Below are 23,642 nucleotides of genomic sequence, written 5' to 3'. Positions count from 1 at the left end.
AGAGAGAGAGAGAGAGAGAGAGAGAGAGAGAGATTACTATTCTGAATACAGAGTGACATCAGGGAAGTAGCAAAAAGCAGATAAAATACTGTAAGAATCACGGAACCACAATCCATAACTAGTGAAAATTGTGAAGGTGAGAGAGAGCGAGAGAGACAGGCAGGCAGAATTGGAGCCAATGAAGATGTTAATAACGATAAGACGAATAGGAAGAAGAAGAAGAACACATTTATAGAAGAAGAGAAAATAATAATAAAGAATAAGGAAAAACGCAAAAGAAGAAATCACTTAAACACGTTACGTCGTCAGCTGATATTACGTATTACGGACTATGTTATAACCTTCGGGACGGTAAAAAATGGATGATAATTTGATGAAATAGTGACAGATGGGGATTCCCCCAATCGTCGTCCACCACATTTCATGAAAATTTTGACATCGTGGGTAAAATGTCAAGTCTTTACATACAGTCACGATTTTATGATTGGTATTCAGTTTCTCTGATCCATAAATAATGAGTTATATAATTACTATTGTTTTTAAACGAATTTCAATGATTTTCTCCCTCCCAGTTATGGAGCAAAGAAACAAAAGAATGACAGATTGATGTAAGAGGCAGAGGGTCACACTGAGGCCCGAAAACCAACATATTAAGAAGAGTAAATATACTAAGAGACTGGGAAGAATCCTCTCTCTAAGAAGCACCTGTTCTTTTTTTATTGCATTACTCTGCATTGCAGTTGCACACGTCAGATTTTGCAGTTTCATGAAGACTTAGCGTTAATTGTCATGAGGTTGCAAGCTCAATGTCTGTGCCCCATAGATGATCTTGTGAGTTCGTATCAACAGCATCTGGTTTCCTTCAGAGATCCCCAATTAAGTACTACAGCGCCTCAGTGGCGTGATCGATATGGTCTTGGCCTGCCACCTCGGTGGCCGCGAGTTCGATTCTCGAGCATTCCACTGAGGGGTTAGAGATGTGTATTTCTGGGGATAGAAGTTCACTCTCGACGTGGTTCGGAAGTCACGTAAAGCCGTTGGTCCCGTTGCTGAATAACCTCTGGTTCCATGTAACGTAAAAACACCATACAAACAAACAAAACAAAACAAAACTCACCAATTAAGTACTGACCATGCGCAGTGCAGCCGCAATTTACGTATCAGAGGACCAGCGGCGATCACAGACATTTGAAACAATCGCACAAAGATACAAAAGGCAGACACAGTCTCCGACACGTGTCCAGAAGGAACAAGAAATCAACAGAAAACAAGATGTGCCACTGATGTTTCAAGTCGATTCCCTGGAGGCCACGAATGAACTTTTTATTTCTTTATCTCATAAGAACCCAGCATCGGCATAACGGGAATTTATGGCTCCTTGTAGCTGCCTGATGGCGAATATAAAAAAGTAAGAAATAAAGAAAAATAACCTCTGTCCTTTTTATTTTATCCGTTAAGTCAGAGTGACATTTAATTTCTGTAAAGAACAAGAGGGCTATTCCCGCTGTCCGAGAGCGCATGCGTCAATCAAAAGACGACCAAGAAGCGCACGTGCTTTTTTATATTTATTTTTATTTATCTTATTGTTTTTCAATTAATTTTTCTAGCGTCATTTCTATCAACGGTCTTTACTCGATGCCAATAACCATTGCTGCTGTGATGCCATGAATGAACGAACACAAGGCAATCAGTCGATCAATCTGAAGTTTTGTTGTGCAAATCATGAATTTTTGTAGTCAATTGAATTTTGATATGACTTAAAATTCTTAATATTTTTACGCGCATTGTTTATACAGCTATTCTTGAAGACACACTCACACACACATACGTAGGCATGTTATATATATATATATGTTATATTATATATATATAATATATATCAAATATATATATATATATATATATTTTTATATATGCTATATATATACATATATATATATATATATATATCATATATATATACAATATAACATCACAGACTACCAAACACCACACACACATAAATAATAATATATAGATATATATATATATATATGATATATAACCATAATATATATATATTATATAGATATTATTATATTATTATAATTACATACATATATATTATATAATATATACATACATATATATAATATATATTTATATTACATATTATATATATTACCATATTATAAGAAACCATGCCCGTATTCAAGAGAAAATGATTGGCCTTAACAAAATAGGAATTGTTCCAATCAATCAAACGAAAAATTAATTTAAGAATTTTAAGTTATATTCCAAAAATTCCATATATATATATATATAATATAATATATATATATATATATATATATATATATATATATATATATATATATATATATATATATACATATATATATATCCAGTGTTTGTGTACGTATACAACCAAGACACACATGCGCCCTCGAATAGCAGAAGTCGTAGGCTGCAATCATTTTTAACCAGCGGAATAAAGCAAAATAAAGCAACTGAAAAAAAAGACAGGATGTGAATCTAATGGCTAGAATTATGAGAATATACAGTGAAATTGTGCCTTTAGAATTCGCTGCCATTCGCAGGAGAGGGAGACGTGGCACCGCGTGAGAGCCTCGGTTAAGGGAAAGAAAAATCACGCGATGTTACGTAATGTTTCTCGGCTCCTGTTAGATCACGTGATACGGGCTACGTATTCTACGATGTGCATGCGTCCGATTTTAGTGTGGTTCTTTTTCTATTGAAAAATTTATGTAGCGTAGCTACTGTTGGAATATATATATATATATATATATATATATATATTGAGAGAGAGAGAGAGAGAGAGAGAGAGAGTTGGATATTAAAGGAAATTTGTAACTTAATGCTTATATATATATATATATATATATATATATATATATATATATATATATATATATATATATGTGTGTGTGTGTGTGTGTGTGTATGTGTGTGTGTGTGTGTGTGTGTGTGTTTGTTTGTGTGCATTATATAGTAATTTTATAATGACTTATTTAGCAGTGGCATGATTTTCAAGGGTATATGGTCTTCCTTTAGAAAGATAAAAGTTTAATTCTGTTCAAGGTCCCTGGACTGGAAGATTTCACACGTCATGAGCAAACGCTTATGAATTTCTTTTTATCTTATTTTCTTTTAATACAATAATAACATGATGTAGAATTTCTGTTATTTCCTCTATTTAAAATCTTCATACGCTCACGCAGAAACGTTTCGCAGTAAATGTACAACATACAAAACGTGAGCTCGACGGTCGATTGTCATTCTGTTTACGTGAACTCTAATCGCCAACTCGACAATCCTTCTATTTACGTAAACGGAAAACTGTCATCTGAAGTCATTCTATTTACGTAAACTGAAATCGCGAAGTTGAATGTCATTCTATTTACGTAAATTCAAAACGCGAACTCGAATGTCATTCTATTTACGTAAACTCAAACCATAAACCCCGTCAGTTATTCTATTTATTTTATAAACTACAAGCGCGAAGTCGACAGCCATTCTATTTACGTAAACTCAAAGCGTGAACTCGAATGTCATTCTATTTATATAAACTCCAAGCGCGAACTCGACACTCATTCTATTGACGTAAACTCAAAGCGCGAATTCTAATGCCATTCTGTTTACGTAAACTGAAAACGCATAACTCAAATGTCATTCTATTTATGTAAACTCCGTAAGCGCTCAATCGTCTCCATACTGATAACTGGTTCTCACGGCGATCTGGTTAGGTCTAGCGCCTCGTTCGAGCTGAATGAAGGGCTGAAACGCCTTATCCCATGGCTTGTCGATTATCCCATTAACTGCGAGGTTCAGGAAACGAAGTGGCACTTCTGGGTGCGTTCTTGGCACTCTGGGCCTTGGCATGTTTCGTGACGAGGTGCCATTATTTCAGCTTTTGTATTTAAGCTTTTTTTTAGCATATAATTTTCATATTAGATAGTCATTCGACCTTTGCAACAGGTCTTCTCTCTCTCTCTCTCTCTCTCTCTCTCTCTCTCTCTCTCTCTCTCTCTCTCTCTCTCTCTCTCTCTCTCTCTCCAGAATCAGTTCTTACGGGTTGGTGGTTAGATCTTCGTGCGGAACTGAATTTCATACTATTGTCGTAATTTCTACAGTACAATTAGTAATTCTGGAATAAAAAATTGCAAGATACGATGTCGGTGATGACGAAATTTTGAAGAGTTCTAAACCGCAATGGAGAATTCCTGAGAGAGCCTCTCCGTGTCATATTACTCATTTAACGTGAATACAGAAAGATGGTCTTCTGAAGATTTACGTCACCGGATATTTAAGATCACAATAGCAACTGGATTGAAATTTGATGGTAGAGACTCTGGTAGTATCATCGATAATGGATGACAATGAGGTTTGAGAGCCAACGGAAGTGGAGAGAAGAAGAACGTGAAAGGCAGGACAGGGCACATTGTAATTCAACCATATCTCACTGACCGTGAAATTATTGGGCGGAAGGGCATGTCTACTCGCAAAAAAACACGAACCCACCCACCGACGGCCCACCAACCCCCCCCCCCCCCCCCCCCCACCTCAAATACCGATCCACCCACGCTCACATATTTATTGCACCTTAGAAGCGGAAGCAGACGGTAAACAAAAGTGAAAAAAAAATGGGATTGCTTAACGGATGTCTGAGTACGGCTCAAACATACATTCGACAAAAGAAAAACAAAAATGACGAAATTCAGAGCGAAATAATCTCGCTGCAGCAATGCAGGAAGTTAAGATAATAAAAAAATAAAAGAAACTTACTGGAATAAATACAAATATTACCCTATGACGTAGGCTTCTTATTTCGGAGACGGGCAAATAATTCCAGTCTTTGAAATGGCTTCCTTTTAAATCTTGAACTTTATCTGCATAAATAGTCTGAAGGACTGATGACGAAATCAGGGAAGGAAAAGTAAGGCTTCTAAAGAATTCGGTGAACCGCCTCACCGAGTTTGGGTTCTTTTGGCAACACTATTTTCTGCGAAGACTGCTAGTCCAAATGGAATGATTTATTTTCTCCTTTTTTCTTCAAGGGGACCATAAGATGGAAACCATATTTTCTGCGAAGACTTCTAGTCCAAATGGAATTATTTATTTCCTCCTATATTCTCCTTTTTTTTTTACCAGTTTGATTAAATGAGAAACATTACAAAATCGCGTTTCCGAACTTCATATTGAATGAGAACCATAACAGGAGAGGCAAGAGGGAATAGCCACGAACCTCGTATAATCGAGACTTTGATTTTATTCTTCTGCCTCACAAAATACCAGTTTATTACATCTCTCTACGATATAAAGAACCCCTCATGAAGTTCATTGTGATTTTTTTTTTATTTCCATTTTCAAAGTGACACCTCCTCAAAGACTTCTCTGTATTCGTCTTGTAATCCCCTTTGAAGTGTAGTCTATCAACATGCTTTTTAAAGAATGAAAAATATAAGAACGAAAAAACTGTTGTGAAGTTTTGGCAGTTTGCCATCAGAGAGGGGAGACAAGCAATTACAACCCAGAAAGAGAATAAATGACAGAATAGGAGGAAGTGTAAACGAAAGCAGAAAAGGGGAGATGATAGCAGTAAATATGAGCAGTACTAGTACTGCTCTTAGTAGAAGGAAATGGTGAAGACCTCTTGAAGAAGGAGGAATATCAGAAGAAGGAAGTGGGAGGGAGTAAAGTTCATTAAAATTCCAAGAAAAAAGGAGAGAAGTAGACCCAAACCTTACCTTACCTTACAGACCTTACATCTTGTTCGGGTTGCCCCAGGTCCCTCAGTGTGAGGCACCTCTAATGTCTACCAGAGAGTTGCTAGTACATCTTCCGGTATATTTTGCATCTTCCAATCTTGGATGGTCTGGGATGCAGTTTAGATATTTGTCGAAACTGCATCCCAGACCATCCAAGATTGGAAGATGCAAAATATACCGGAAGAGAGAGAAGAGGGGACGGGGAGGGGTAGGGTTCAAGAATTCGGGAATGAGGGATGCCTAAATTCGATAGAAGTAAGAGTAAAGTCCACGAGGAGGAAAACTTCCTTACCTTGGAAAGTCCTACATGGGGGAAAGTCTCAAAGGTAAGAGTTCCTTCCTCTCCTCCGCGTTTGGCAAGCTGGCCCTTGTAGATCCTGGCAGCGGTCAGGGTAGGGATACTCATGCCATCACCGAGGAATAGGATGACATTTTTAGCCACGTTGGTGTTCCATTTCTGACCCAGAGCTCGCTTGAGTTCCGACTGGCCGATGCTGTTCCAGTAGTCTTGATCTGGAAGGCGGGAAAAGGAAGAATTACGTTTTCGGTCGTCATTCGATTGATATGAAGATCTTTTGGAGAGAGAGAGAGAGAGAGAGAGAGAGAGAGAGAGAGAGACCCCGTAAGGAAGTAGCATTACATTTTAGGAGGTCACTCTATTGACGTGGTGGGCTTTTTGAGAGAGAGAGAGAGAGAGAGAGAGACCGTGGCCCGTGAGGAAGCCGCATTACAGTTTAGGCGGTCACTCGACTGATGTTGCGGGCTCTTTGAGGGACAGCCAGACAGAGACAGACAAACAGAGACCGTGCCCTCCCGTGAGGAAGCAGCATATTTACCACAGCTTCGGAAGGTCACGGCGAAGGTGAGCCAGAAGCGGCGTGAACTTCGGCCGTAGGCGAAGACCAATTAATGAGATACTTGGAAAAACAATTTGCATAAAGGTCCTCTCGAGTACCCAGGCGCCTTTGATTTCAGCGAACACACAAAAAAAACAAATGAAGGTCAAGGTTTTGGTCTTAATGTTCTGTAATAGTATTATAATTTTAGGTCACATTTTATTTCTTAGGAAGAAATAAAAGGAAAAGGTTAATAGTATAGCTGGGTCGTAAGAACATATAACATATACTTAGGTCGGAATAAATCTGGGTCTCTTGAAACAAATGTGAATAAAGGTGAAAAAGAAAAATGACACTATTTTTAAACCTAGAGCCCAAAGAAATACACTACAGGAATTATGAAAATCAGTCCTTAGTCGTTTCTGACACTGCCATACAAGGACTTGAAATGTTCTTATTAATTAACACCATCTGGAAACTACAACAAATACACCCATGTATATATATATATATATATATATATATATATATGCATATGTATATATGACTGGTAAAAATGTTCTGTTAAATACAATTCCTTCTAATAAAAGGGGCCCATAAAAACACCAAAATATAGAAAGTAAGTACTATATTTCAGACTGCTGTCTCTCTCTTCATTCTCCTAAATATAGTACTTACTTTTTATATTTTGGCGTTGTTATGGGCTCCTTATATATATATATATATATATATATATATATATATACTATATATATATATATGGCATATATATATATATATAATATATATATATATATATATATACATATACGTGGGTATGTACATATATGTATATACGTATATATGTATATATAAAGATACGAATAATGTTTACTCTACAATATATCTAATGGCTTTTATTTAATCGTTATTTCTTTTTGCTTTCTTGTTCACTTTTCTCTTTTACTTTCAGAAGAAAACTAATTTGCATCCGTATGTGTACTGTGGCACTTGCATCATGCGCATGTGAAAATAACATATGACACTGAATTCCTCAAAAGTCACAGACACAACAAGAGTTAATCAGATATTATTCAGCATACTGGCTACTCTTCATACACTCTGGAATAGAACATAATATAGGATTTAGGCCAAAGGCCAAGCGCTGGGATCTATGAGGTCATTCAGCGCTGAAAGGGAATTGACAGTAAGGTTTTGAAATGTGTAACAGGAGGAAGACCTCGCAGTAGCACTGTGAAACAATTATTGGAGAAGGTGGGAAGTCAGATGGAAGAAAGAGAATATGAACGGAGGTACAGTAAAAGGAATGGAAGAGGTTGCAGCTAGGAGCCGAAGGGACGTTGCAAAGACTCCTAAGTAATGTCTACAATTCGCCAAATGAGGTACATTGACGGCACTACTAACTACGGGGTTCATACACTATGAGACGATGTGGGAGATTAAATGTCGTAGACTTTAAATTACGGTAGTGTGGATTTAACTATAGATTTTTTCTGAATGCCGCTCTTCTATGCATCAAGCAGAGGGTTTATGTTTATATTTACCTTATTCATGTGGAATCATTCGGTTTGTAGATCACATGATAAAAGTTATAAAAAAAAAAGTTTAAATGAATAGCTTCATTTATAATTTCTAATCAACTGAGGGAAAATTTACTTACTCGTTTAATCGCTTAATGGCTCGAATATTAGGTCGTTAATAAATGCATAAACAATAACCAGATATAACTAATACTTAAGGATGCAAGATCTTATAGCTTCTCATTAAACATCTTTTTGGTAGCATTCTCTCATACGTATTTACTGTAACTACATTACCATCGTTTTTGACTTCTTTAGGACTAGACTGTCTTTGATTAGAAGTGAAACTTCACTCGTCGTCACTCAAGAAACCAGGATGCTATAGTAGATTCACATCAACCGTGCATTTGATGTCTAGGCCAGTCCCTTACGACTCTCCTGATGGCTGTTGATAAGCCAATCACAGGGCTGGAAACTCTGAGTCTCTCGAGAGAGTTTCCAGCCTTGTAATTGGCTTATCAACAGCCAATCAGGAGCGTCGTAAGGGACTGGCCTAGACATCAAATGCACGGTTGATGTGAATCTACTATGGTATTTTCATGCAATTAAGCAGTCAAGATCTGGACGCGTATCTACACCTTCGTTACCGTCATTATTCACCAACTGACAATGTTTACTATTTTTTCTTACCTTCGAGTTGGGTCTTCCTGTATCTCTTGGCATGGAACGGGGATCCGGAGACTCCCAACACCAGATGCAGCGCCACAAGGCTCAGTATAGTAAATGATCTCATTTCGCCCTTGGATAAAAGGCTCTGTGGTCACTTTCTGCAAAGAGAGGAAACAGAAACAATGTATATTTTTCCATCTGTCCACCCGCCTGTGGAATTGCGTATGGTAACACTGCGTCCCGGGCTTTAGATAGTTACGCTATCTGTAAGTTTTAGGTAAATAAAAGGATATCTGGGTGTACATTTGCAACTGAAAAGTGTTTTAATAATTTACTGTATGCGAATTACACCGTTAATATTCGAAATAGGGCTATTATTATTGTTGAATGTAAGCTGAATGTAACTATCTAAAGCCGGGACACAGTGTTACCATACGCTGGTGGACAGATGTAAAAAAAACGGGTATAGTCATGTCGAATGTAAGAAGTTGAGACGAGTCTCAGTATCTCTCTAACAAGTTCCAAAGCACATTAGATTCAAGTTTCCAGAGTGATCAGTTGTTAGAAAACGGTTTCCTTTTACGGGAAAGGTACTTCCGATAACCTTAGATTTCACAAAATAAGATGTTAATCTTAATGGAAAAGACGCTGACCATTTGAGATTGCAACACCAGATTTCACAAATATATATATATATATATATATATATATATATATATATATATATATGTGTGTGTGTGTATGTATGTATATTTTATCTTAATGGGAAAGACAGGGCCACCTGGAATTGCAACGCCAGATTTCACAAACAAATAAATCAACTTGATGGAAAAGAAAGTGACAATCGGAATACTGCAAAAGAGGGCTAGTGCAGATTCCAGTGAACGGATTGTGGTTTTGAAAAATATAAAATGTTTCAAATAAGGCAACCGAAAGTAAATGAGATTTAGGGGTATGAATATTGTGTTGCATTAACGTCCGTTAAGTGGAAATACTTTATAAGAAGGGTAAGTTACTGTCAGGAAAGTATAGGCAGAGCACATTTGTAATGTCCAGATCTGGGAGGCGGTTGACACTGAGTACGAACAATCATTAAGACAACAAAATAGTGACTTGAGTTTTGTTACTATTTATCTGAAGTATCACAGAAAAGTCTAACCTTTGAACTGCAACTTCAGGAATCATTTATAACTATCAGATACATTTTACCGTACTCGAATGGACTAAAATTTGAAGTTCCACGGGCCCATTGGCTAAACTTTAGCTTTCTAAAAAGCATCTATGAACAGGATTTTCATATTTTTTCAATCAAATGTCTTTTCGGCAGTGAAGTGCAAGGTGTAAAATAAGAACTTGTCCGTGTGTGTGAGAGAGAGAGAGAGAGGACAACATCACTATAACACAGTTGTCATTTAGGATTAACATGGCTGTTACTGTTGTCTTATGTTTCCTCGTAGCTATAATCTTTATGAGAAATAAGTAAGGATAGTATGTATATATATATATATATATATATATATATACATATTTGTACATATATATATATGCATATATAATCTTTGGTATCTGACTCTACACAATTTCAAAATATTTAGAAATTTTTGGTTGTAAAATTTCTGGCGAAAAAGGACGTTGCAGTTACGAATAATAAAAAGTTACTTTATGCTTCGAAAATAAATTGCCCTCAACCATATTGCTTTCAAGCATTAAAAGCTGGAGAAAGTTCTTGTTGGAGTTCGGGTTCCTCTTCCGCCCATCGTCCACACAACCACACAAAGCAGAAAAAAGGCTTTTATAAAGCTTTAAGCACCCTCTCCCTCCTGCCATTCGAATAAACATACAAAACAAAAGGAAGCTTATCCGCCTTATCTACACGAACAAAGAAAGCCGCAGGAAGCTTATCTTGAAAGCTGGATGCCTCTCTCGCCCATCATCAGCATAGACGCTCATGATAGATAAAAACTAATTTGAAGTCCAGGTCCACTCGTCCTTATCATTAGCGTCAACACACCAAGCAGAAAAGTGTTTATCTTGAAGTTCAAGTTCCAGTCATTTCTGCTACTTGCATGAACACAAGGCAGATGAAAGCTAATTTTGAAGTTCAAGTTCCACTAATCAACATGAAACACAAAGCAGAACTAGCTCATTGTGAAGTTCAAGTCCCAATCATTTACATAAACTTATCTTTGGTACCCACAAATCCATAAAACAAAAAGCAATCTCATCTTGAACTTCAAGCCCCAGTCACCTAAATGAATGCACAAAGTAGAAGAAAGTTTATTATGAGGTTCAAGTCCCATTTATCTAACATAAACACACAAAGCAAAAGGAGTGATTCCACTTGAAGTTCAAGTCCCACCCTCTTGATTTCCCCACATGAATGCAAAGTAGAGGAAAGCTCATCTTCAAATTCAAGTCCCAGTCATCTGAAGAAACACTCAAAGCAGAAGAAAGTTGGTCCTGAGATTAGAGTCCCATTCAGCTAAAGATCACAAGTTAGAGGGAAAATGATCTTGAAATTCAAGTCCCTGTCAGCTACATGTACACACAAAGCTAATCTTGAAATGATAGCCCCAATCATGTACAAGAACGCACGATGCAGAAGAATCCCAATCTTGAAACTCAATCCCAATCATCTACCTAAACACACAGAGCAGATGGAAGCTGATCTTTAAATTCAAGTCTCACTCATCTACACAAACACACCAATCAGAAGGAAGCTGATCTTGAAATTCAAGTCCCTGTCATCTTCAGTAACACACAAAGCAGATATCTGTAACTTCAAGTCTCACTCATCTCTACAAACACACCAAGCAGATAGATGAAAGCTGATCTTGAAATTCAAGTCCCAATCATCTACGCGAACACACGAAAACACAAGAAAGCCGATCTTGGACGTTCAAGTTCCCGCTCCATTCATTCCTGCCCAGAAGCAGAGGAAAATGTAACAGCGGAGCGCAAGTCCCCATCAGCCCCATTGAGGCGATGGGTACCAACTGTTCTTCTCACCTCAGGTCTGTGCGCTGCGGTGTCTAACTGGTGACTGGCTACGGAGGGCAGTGCGCGGCCGGTCTAATATCCTCCGTCATGGGCGGAAGGGACTTGCCTCCTAAGGATTTCCCACGCCCCTCCCCCAAGCCCCTAAGACGGCTCATTCTACAATTCATGCCGGGACATCCAACATTTTCTTCTTCTTCTTCTTCTTCTTCTTCTTCTTTCGGTTTCTTTTCAAAGGTCACGATCTTATTATTTTGTTGAAGGTTCGTGCTCTTTCACACTTCGGTGTTGGCACATCAGTTAAGAATGAGGAATTAGAATGGTAAAGGAATATTCTCTAATCGCCACACAAATAACAACAGAAGCCGCATTAGGAGCAGCATGTATATTAATAAAAGTATTAGTTGTAACAGGAGCAATAGCAGCAGCTCCAGTAGTAATAGTAGCAGCAGCAGTTGTAGTTTAACAATAGCAGAAACATCAGCAGTCGTAGCAGTAATATGGCCTTTGTTTTAATAAAGAGGGATTTCAACATTTGTCTTGACATTTGCATTCTTCGGAACTTTTCTTCTTCTGCAAGACGACATGAATATCTCTCTCTCTCTCTCTCTCTCTCTCTCTCTCTCTCTCTCTCTCTCTCTCTCTTTCGAGTTCGTGCGTATTTCTTTTTCTGTAATGGCAAAGTGCACAGATATATCACATTTTAAATTTACAAACTGACTATCATCTTTATAAAATTCCTACCCATGAAACAACGAATTCTTTCAGAAAAAAACATTTTTTTTTTCATGACATTTTAAGCCTGGAAAAGTAGAAACATCGTAGGACTGTCAACCACTGATGCTTTTTTTTATGAAAATGATTTTCATACTATTCCTTTTTATATTTTCAAATACAAGATATTCGGGAATTGCTTTCAATCTTCATTTACGGTAGGGATGAACAAGCAATGACAATCTTTGTAAAATAAAATATCTTCGAAAATGCTCTTCTTATTCAGAATACCATTCTACACTTAATCTTACGTTTTTATAGTCTCTTAAGTATTAATACTAAAGATGGCACGAGATAAACTCAATAAGAAAAATAACTTGTAATAAATCCCCAGGCTGTGTTTAATCATTATGAATAATAGTAAGATTAACCAGCACTTATATTCATAACTTTATTATTTGCTTCACAAATAAAAAGAGAACATAAATTTTAGAGTTTAGTCAGTTTTCCCACGAAAATAGACATGAAATTTTCGCTTTTATTCTTGTGAATTAGTTTAATAGTTTATTGCTTTGGACTTTACAGTCTTATGGCAATTTTGCCACAAGGAGTATTGATTAGTTAGCAATATTACTTATAACTTTTCATTTTTGGATATTTCATGAATAACGCTTACAGTAAATATCGACAAGCGATATCACTGAAGCTGATCGTGATTGGTGATAGCTCGCAAACAGTATCCACCATTGGTTACAGAGTTACAGTGATATTGGCTACAGATATTTACCGTCATCTCCACTGAAAACCGACTCTAGTTCAAGACAGTCACTTTATTTTCTCAACTGTTAATTATCGTTCATTCTGGTTGATAATATACTCAAGCAATTATGTCAGTTTTTTTATATATATAGAGAGATTAAATGAATTTTCCATCATAGAAATTAATACATTTTTCATTCATTATTTTCATTTGAAGAGAACTGTCTAGTTCGAATAATGAGTTTTTATTACTGCAGTAGTGTCAGCCGAAACACACGCGCGCGCGCGCGCGCATATATATATATATATATATATATATATATATATATATATATATATATATATATATATATATATATATATATAATATTTGTGTGTGTGTGTAGATATATGTATGCTTACACATATATCAAGTGTCCCGTTTTTATGCTGTAAAATATAACCTATAAATAATCTATTAACATCGAGTTCACACTAACCTTGGAACTTCGGGGATAGCTTACAATCTTACAATCCTATCCTGACCAAGATTCGAAGGTATACATTCTGGTGTTCGAAGGAGGGTGGAAGCGATCATAATATCCATTTAGCTATACATATTCCAGTCGAATTCTTGTTCTGGAAATAATCTGGAAATCAACTCATCGCCATGATGGTTAAAAAAAATATATATCAAGTATATCTTAGTTTAACCCGACCAATGAGCTGATCAAGAGCCCCTCAGCGGCGTGATTGGTATGGTCTTGACCTGCCACCCAAGTGGCCGCGAGTTCGATTCTCGGGCATTCCATTGAAGTGTTAGAGATGTGTATTTCTGGTGATAGAAGTTCACTCTCGACGTGGTTCAGAAGCCACGTAAAGCCGTTGGTCCCGTTGCTGAATAACCAATGGTTCCATGCAATGTAAAAACACCATACAAACAAACAAACAAACAAAACAAACAAAAGCTCTCCTAGTTCTGGCCCGAAGGATTAAATATTTTTACGTGGCTAGGAACCTACTGGTTACCTAGCAACGTCCGGGACCTACAGCTTAGTGTGGGATCCGAACCACATGAAATCGAGAAATGAATATCTAATCACCAGATACAAATTCCTCTGATTCCACGTTGGTATAGTGGGGAATCGAACTCGGGACTACCGAATCGGTAGGCGAGCACGCAAACCACTCGTCCAACGATGAAGCATGATAGTTGAGTACGAAGTTTATAACATGCGGTAATGCACGATAGTTTATCAGTTTCACACATGATATATATATATATATATATATATATATATATATATATATATATCATGTGTGAAACTGATAAACTATCGTGCATTATAGTATATAAATGATGATAATATGTATACGTATAATATATATGAATAATTATATATATAGATATATAGATATATAATATAGTTGTAGTGCTATATATATATATATATATATATATATATGATATATAATATAATTAATATATTATATATAATTTGTTTTGCGGGTGTTTGTGAAAAAACTGGCTTTATACATTTCATGCTAGATATAACGTAAAGCATCAGTCTTTTAGGACAAAAGATATTCAAATGCTGAGAGAAAGTTAAGAGAAATGCAACCGAGAGAGAGAGAGAGAGTTTATGAAAGAGACTGAGGCAATACGTTCTTGATGGACGCTATCTTTTTTTTTATAGCAAACTTCTTTAATAACCTTCTCGTGAACGAGAGAAAGGACTCCTCTGGTGTTGCGTTTAAAAGTTGTAGTGTTTCTTGAAAACTTACACAACACTTGATTAGGATAGTGATATATTGAATGTATTTTGGTACCTTTCGTTTTCAGAAATATATGATTCTTAGTTTTCTGCAAAAGAAAGCTATTGTGCTGGCTTTGTCTGTCCGCACTTTTTTGTCCGTCCTCAGATCTTAAAAACAACCCTCCAATCATCAAACATACCAAATTGCAGCCCTCTAGTCTCAGTAGTTTTGGTTTTATTTTAGATAAAGTTATCGATAATCTTGCTTCTGGCAACGACGATATAGGACAGGCCAACACTGGGCCATGTTTAAAGTTTCATGGGCCGCTGCTCATGTAGCATTATACCTAGACCATCGAAAGATAGATCTTATTTTCGGTGGCCTTCAATATACCCTGTAGCGGCTGGACAGAAACTCGAAGAAACTTTGGTGCATTTTTTACATGGTTTATATTTTCATTGCTAATGTGACTAAATGTTCCATTTTTCCTTAATACTTAACATTCCAGTGGTCATAATTTGGAGGTTTCTAGTCCTTTAAATTAGTACTAACATTTATCTTATTTTCATATATTGAGATTGCTACCTTTCTCATTTACGTCACGAGAACTTAACTGTGGATTTCCTAATACAAATCATTACTCTCCCCGCAGGGAGGTTGTGCCGTCAGTTCACCTCACGTGGTGCACAGTAAGTATTACTTAAGTTTCTTTGCAGCGTCCCTTTGGCCCCCAGCTGTAAACCCTTTCATTTCTTTCGCTGTACCTCCGTACATAGTCTATCTTTCTACCACCTTACTTTCGACCCTCTCCTAACAAAAGGTTCATAGTGCAACTGCAAGCTTTTCCTCCCGTGCTCTCAATTTTCCTTACAGAGCTGAATGACCTCATGGGTCCCTGCGCCTGGCCTCTGGCCTAAACTGTATATTCCATATTCCACATCATCACTTCCTTTATCTGTGATATTCACAAGCGGAATAGACCGAAATAGGACCTGATAAGAATCCCGAAGTTCACTGAAGGAAACTTATTGCTCCTTCGCCTCAACTGTTTATCTTTACGGCATTTTCTTGTCACCCGTCTCTCAATCCGTCTGTTGCGACAAAATATGGCTCGGGGGATTAACAGCAGAATAAAATCTGATATGGACGTAATAGAGAATCTCACGTGTGCGCATTTTGTGCACTGATATTTTTTTTATTGTGTGTGTGCGAGAGAGAGAGAGAGAGAGAGAGAGAGAGAGAGAGAGAGAGAAGAATTGTAAAATGTCGTTAGTACTTGTTGCATTTATATTATAATTTCAATTTTCTGAGACAAAGAAAATGCGTGTTATCTTCCATTGTCCTGTTATTAGTTATCTGAAGAGTCCGGGGAAGCATCGACGCAAGAATACTTATTATTATTATTATTATTATTATTGTTGTTGTTGTTGTTGTTGATGATGTTGTTATTGTTGTGGAGAAACTATTCCACAGTTATGTATATGTACATATGCATAACTGAGGATTTGTTTCTCCATTTTAAGACTCATGCTACTACTACTACTATTGTTATTATTATTATTATTATTATTGTTGTTATAATTATTATTATTATTATTATTATTATTATTATTATTATTATTATTATTATTATTATTATTATTATTATTATTATAAGTGCAGAAGTTACAATGAACCCACATAAATTCAGAACCTAAAGATATTATATAAAGATGGAAACGAATGGGTTTTTAATTCTAGACTTTTGAGATATCTTAGGTTATTTTCTTCACGTTATTAAACTAATTTCATTCAGTCAGAGAAAAAGGTTCGTGTAAACTGTATTAAAGGCCCTAGCTTGTATTGCAAGCTACCTCAGAATAGAATGTCCATATAAGACGTCTGAAAAAGATAGGGAGACTGACATAGATTGACAAAAAAAAAATATATATACTTCGTGTCTTTCAGAGATCTGGGTCAAGGCTTGAATTTAGGATCAGACTTCATTTGTCGACTTCATTTCTCGACCACCATTGACGGGTTAACTATCCCCTGAATTACTCAAAGAACGAAAAGACCCAGACACTATGATGACCATACTCTCTCTCTCTCTCTCTCTCTCTCTCTCTCTCTCTCTCTCTCTCTCTCTCTCTCTCTCTCTCTCTCTCTCTCTCTCTCATTAGTTCTCGGGCCTCACTGTGGCCTATTGCTGCCTGCACTTTGCACCACAAGCAAAGATTTCTCTCTTTTATTTATAACCTTGTGAGATTTCTATAGTTGAAATTTGACTACATACTTATGATACAATTGTTTGCATGGCACTAATTGTGTATTGTATTGTATTTGGTTTGTATGAGATGTTTTTTAAACTCTGAATGATAACAAATGATAAGGATTATTATCATTATTATTATTCCATGCTGTTCACAACCTACTGGTGGTAAAAATGGAAGGTTTTCAACAAGATCTAGAGCAATGGCCAGATGGAGAGACGAATAGTTTTAGATTTGGTTATTTCTGCTCACTATTTTATTCTTGCTGTTTTCGTCTAATCATACCATCCATGCTGGTCGGCTATCCAAGTCATGCAGGCGTTCATATCACTCCCTCTGTTTCCAGCTTCCATCATCCTTTGATTCCTTCTCCTGAAGGACCTTCAACTCTCGTGTTGTTCTCTGTCCTCGCTACTCTTCTTACTCTTTCTCTGAAGGGTTTTATAAACCTTACATAAACCTGGATCTCTCCTAGATGGTGACCCTCACGGGTTTTAACCCGGTGTGTATCCACCTTTGCGGCGTGTTTAATATAAGCCCGTCGGGGATTACCTTAAATACATAAACAAAAGACTAAACATCATAAAGCTAATAACCCCCAAGAAATATTAGTCCTAGATATCGACCTGCGAAACCTCATGGGGTCACTATCTAGGAAAGATCCATAAATCTTACTCAATGTTTTTAATAGCTATGCAAATAGCATCATCACCTGATGCCAATATAATCTATCATAAATTCCACCTGATTCTTATCTGCCATGATTCTTGAAAAAAACTGCAGTATATAATTCTTGGTATACGATACGGATTCACTGCAGTGTTGAAGGTTATAGTAAATACTTGATCTAGTTGTTTGGTTTATCAGACGTTTTGTAAAAGCAGAGTGAAAATAGCTTCGTCCTGTCAGCTATCATCTCACCATTCAAGAATTCGAAGAACCAAAAGAGTTATTTGAGAAATATATGCAAATAATTGTAACAGTTCATTCAGGCAGCTTCATTCAAATAGTGATTGTACCCCTTAAATGAGAATGACTTTTCAGTAAATATCACGATTTGAGGCTGAGATGGAGGAGGACAGGTGTTCCGTAGTTATTACGGCTTGAAATTCGTAGCAAATCTAAAGTAAATTACTTCAGATATACAAAGGCTTAATTAAGTCCTTTAACCATCTAAACGGCTTACTTGAGGAATATCAACTTATTTTATGTAGCTTGCATGCAATTCCGGAAGAGAGATGTCCAATCAGATCATTCAATTTTGCTATGAAAACGAAAATGTAAAAAAAGAAAAAGTAAAAAACTGCAATATGAAGATTTAGGAAAAAGATATCACTACTCAATTGGTGCCGTGAATTTTCCAACAGACAATATATAACTATTAATATAGTTTCCGGTTTTTCTTTGAATGTTTATGCCGATTATAATGAGTAAAATAGTGTAAATTTGTAAACGAACTGAAGCACATGTTATGTGAAAGTAAACTACATGCTTCTTCATTTTTAGTATTATCGAAACGTGTACTGTCGAAAAGCAGAACAAAAATATTAACTCTCAACGGCGCTACGGTGTCGTGTTTCCACTGGGGTATACATATAAACATATTTCGAACTGGAGAGAGATAGGTAAATATATATATATATATTATATATATATATATATATATATATATATATATATATATATATATATATATATATATATATAGAGCAGAGAGCGAGAGAGAGAGAGTAGAGAGAGAGAGAGAGAGAGGAGTTACTGACCGTTGTATTGTGTTCGTGCTGGCAGATAAAAAAAAAAAAGTTGGCCATGATCTGAACAAATATTTTTGTTCTTTGCACGTACAAACACGGCTTTGTGTGTGCAAAGAACATCAGAAGGTGATAAGATGATCCTGCCAGCATGAGAGTTGACCTTCGAACTGAAACTATTTATAGAAAACATATTTTCATAGTGTCTATCATAATAAGCAAAAAAGTACAAAGCAGTTTGAAAAAAGATTTTAGTAGTGAATATCCCCATTATTGACAAAATACAAAAAATTTTCAAAATATTTTACTTGGGAATTTTAATTATCAACGAAATACAAAGTATTTTCATAAAAATTTTAGTGGTGAATCTTAATTACCGACATAATACAAAGCATATTGAAACCATATTTTGATAGGGAATTTCAATTATCGACAAAATACAATGTGTTTCCAAAGCAGATTTTAATAGGGATTTTCAATTATACACAAAATACAAAGCATTTTCAAAGCAGATTTTAATAGGGAATTTCAATTGTTGACATAATACACAGCATTTTCAAAGCAGATTTTAATAGGGATTTTCAATTATACACAAAATACAAAGCATTTTGAAAGCAGATTTTAATAGAGAATTTCAATTATCGACAAAATACAAAGCATTTTCAATGCAGATTTTAATAGGGTTTTTCAATTATAGACAAAATACAAAGCATTTTCAAAGTAGATTTTAATGGTGATTTTAAATTATAGACAAAATACAAAGTATTTTCAAAGCATATTTTAATAGAGATTTTCAATTATAGACAAAATACAAAGCATTTTCAAAGCAGATTTTGATAGGGATTTTCAATTATAGACAAAATACAAAGCATTTTATAAGCATTTTTTAATAGGGATTTTAAATTATAGACAAAATACAAAGCATTTTCAAAGCAGATTTTAATAGGGAATTTCAATTATAGACAAAACACAAAGCATTTTCAAAGCAGATTTTTAAGCTGGGAAGGGGAATTTCAAAATTATAGACAAAACACAAAGCATTTTCAAAGCAGATTTTAGTGGGGAATATCAATTATAGACAAAATACAAAGCATTTTATAAGCATTTTTTAATAGGGATTTTAAATTATAGATAAAATACAAAGCATTTACAAGGCATATTTTAATAGGGAATTTCAATTATAGACAAAATACAAAGCATTTTCAAAGCAGATTTTAGTGGGGCATATCAATTATAGATAAAATACAAAGCATTTTCAAATCATATTTTAATAGGGAATTTCAATTATTGACAAGATACAAAACATTTTCAAAGCAGATTTTAGTGGGGAATATCAATTATAGACAAAATACAATGCATTTTCAAAGCAGATTCTAATGGGGAGTTTCAATTATAGACAAAATACAACGCATTTTCAAAGCAGATTTTGAAGGGAATTTCAATTAAAGACAAAATACAAAGTATTTTCAAAGCAGATGTTAATAGGGTATTTCAATTATTGAAAAATACAAAGCATTTTTATAGCCGATGTTGATAGTGAATTTCAATTATCGACAAAATACAAAACATTTTCAAACCAAATTTTAATAGGGAATTTTAATTAAAGACAAAATACAAGGCATTTTCAAAGCAGATTTTAATAGGGAATTGCAATAATTGACAAGATAGAATACATAGCATTTTCAAAACAGATTTTAATAGTGAATTTCAATTATAGACAAAATACAAAGCATTTTCAAAACGGATTTTGATAGTGAATTTTTATTATCGACAAAATGCAAAGCATTTCCAAAGTCAATTTAAATATGGAATTTCAATTATAGACAAAATACAAAGAATTTTCAAAACATATTTTAATAGTGAATTTCAATTATCTACAAAATGTAAAGTGTTTCCAACATCTGGCAAAACACGAAAAAGAAGAGAGTAAAAAGAGCGAAAAAACTATTAAAATTTCGTGTTTGATAAGGTAATGTCCTTAATTAAGTCAGCATTCATGAAGATACCAGTGACATGATAGGTCGATTATTGGCATTTCCTCTGTTTAATTAAACAGATAATTAATTACTGAAATTGTATCTTTATTTATTTACTTATTTATATATTAATTTATTTACACTTGTTAATTACTCTACCTATTTATTAATAATTTATTAATAGTGAATTAATAAATAAATTTATTTATTTATTTATTCATTCATCAGTGACATGAAAGGTCGATTCTTGGCATTACTCTGTGTTTGATTAATTAAATGATTAATGAGAGTGTTTCTTTATTTATTTACTTATTTATAAATTAATTTATTTTTTATTTGTTAATTAATTATTCTACTTATTTATTGATAATTGGTTATTAATGAAAAAATAAATTAATTAATAATTCATTAAATATCTAATTTACTTATTCATTCATTCATTACCATTATTATTATTATTTCTATTTTTATGCAGGGGTATTCTTTATGGTAATGCCATATAAGTTCGACAAATCACTGTTAGCAAATCACTATATCTCTATATCACTGATCCCTGTATCATTCATTAGTCATTAATCTCTATATCATTACTAGCAAATCACTGTATCTCTAGATCATTTGGTCACTATATCATTAATCACTAATTACAACCTCATCGTCAGCATAATTTGACTGTAAAAGATGCACGCTATGTGTTTAAATCTGCAATAGATTTAATAGATCGAAGTCTTATAACCCAAAGAAAAATATTCACCTAAATATTTCTTTTGAAATTGATAATGATATCATTTTACTATATTGACGAATTCTTTCACTAAGCGTACATCTCACACCTCTCATTTTATTCGAATAACTTCATCTTCCGATGCAATATAAGTGTGATGTTTCAGAACACCATCGTACGAAAACCTGTGCGCTGAACTTGGAAAATAAGTCATGCAAAGGACAATTGTATTAAAGAAGTTGTACGTGCTTGGCGTAACCAGCAATATCCTAATTCATTAGATTAGGCAAAGTATAACCAGGAGTGTTTTTTCTCGCACGCAACCAGCAAACTGTCTCACGCATTGCCAGCAGTCTGGCTGGGATTACGGCATTTCTCTGCAAAACACGGAAACGTGAGTTAAGTGGATTAGAATGAAACAATAATTATAGAAATATAGAAATAATAATAATGTTAATGAATGAATGAATAAATTAAATATTAAATGAATTACTTAATTCATTTGTTTATTTATTAATAATCAATTATTAATAAATATGTAGAACAATTAATTAAAAAATAAAAAATAAATTGATTTATAAATAAGTAAATAAATATAGAAACGCTTTCATTAATCATTTAATTAATCAAACACAGAGTAATGCCAAGAATCGACCTTTCATGTCACGGATGAATGAATAAATAAATAAATAGATTTATTTATTAATGAGATTCTTTTAAATGTAAAAGACAATATTCACAATTCAAATGATAGTTGTTACTCTCGCAAAACGTTGAAGAGTTCTGTTTCCGGTAATAATAAACAATAAAAATAAGTGGACATATTAAAAGGAGACTTTTTGAATCCTGTTCCCGGCAATGAACAATACAGAAAAGTGGACATATTGAAATAAAACTATTTTAAAAGTATACGATAATATCCATAAAACTAATGATATCAGTTGCTCTCGCAAAACGTTTATGAGTCCTGTTTCCGGTAATAAACAGTAGGAATGAGGACATTAAAATGAGGCTTTTTGAAAAGCATACGATAATATATATATATATATATATATATATATATCTATATATATATATATATATATATATATATATATATATGACCGGTAAAAATGTTCTGTTACAACAGAATTCCATCTAATAAAAGGAGCCCATAAAAACACCAAAATATAAAGAGACTGCTGTCTCCCCTCTTCAGGTAGACTTTTCTCATTCATCTACCTGAAGAGGGAGACAGTAATCTCTGAAATATAGTAAATTTTTCTCTCTATTTTTTGGTGTTTTAATGAGTTTCTTTTATTATATATATATATATATATATATATATATATATATATTATATATAAGAATATTTGTTTATATATATATCATATATATATATATATATATGAGATATATATATATATATTTATATATCATATATATATACAAAAGATTAAGGATCCTGTTCCTTGGTAATAAAGAATAGAAGAGCTGACACACTGGAGAAATGAAAAAGTAAAATTAATAAGTTGAATCAGAACTAACACTTTACAAATCCGGTTAAAGAGAATGACAAGAAGAGAAATGTAAGTACGTCAGCAGTAGACAAGACAAGAATACGATTAGCCAAGGAGAGGAGTCTAGTAGGTACTGGGTGGAATGCCCATTCGTAGGTGATCAATACAATACTTTGCCGGCATTGTTGTGTTATTTACGACTCTATAAGTAAGTCAAGGTTATCATAGTATCACATCGCAAGTCTGAAATATATTATGTCTGTCCTTTATCGTTGTTTTTCACTTCATTTAATAGGGCCAAGGTGAATATTATAGACTTTTTATATCACAGGTCGAAGATGCCATTGTGTACGCTAGCTCTTCTCACACGCTAGAGAACGCGTATGCTAATGTCGGATAGCTTCTTTCGCAATCAGTTTTCTTCTTGAGAAAACGACGTA

At 34.6% G+C, this 23,642-nt stretch overlaps 1 protein-coding gene across 2 annotated transcripts in view; it reads right to left on the bottom strand.

Moving 5' to 3' along the window:
• The window catches only part of LOC135216862 (alkaline phosphatase-like), a 40,491-nt gene that overhangs the window by 11,247 nt on the left and 5,602 nt on the right, over positions 1-23,642 (bottom strand). Inside the window, exons 1-3 of one of the 2 annotated variants that reach the window (XM_064252375.1) lie at positions 11,803-11,955; positions 8,815-8,951; positions 6,061-6,281 (exon numbers count right to left, since the gene is read on the bottom strand). In XM_064252375.1, coding sequence (XP_064108445.1) covers positions 6,061-6,281; positions 8,815-8,917 — 324 coding nt within the window. In that variant the 5' untranslated portion in view covers positions 8,918-8,951; positions 11,803-11,955. Of the gene's footprint in view, positions 1-6,060; positions 6,282-8,814; positions 8,952-11,802; positions 11,956-23,642 lie in introns of those variants that run through there. The other variant, XM_064252376.1, reaches the window with a different exon arrangement.

This window comes from Macrobrachium nipponense, chromosome 6 (assembly GCF_015104395.2).
Source record: "Macrobrachium nipponense isolate FS-2020 chromosome 6, ASM1510439v2, whole genome shotgun sequence".
Taxonomy (NCBI): Eukaryota; Metazoa; Arthropoda; class Malacostraca; order Decapoda; family Palaemonidae; genus Macrobrachium; species Macrobrachium nipponense.
The sequence above is the reverse complement of the archived record's forward strand: the minus strand, read 5'-3'. Positions and strand labels throughout refer to the sequence as shown.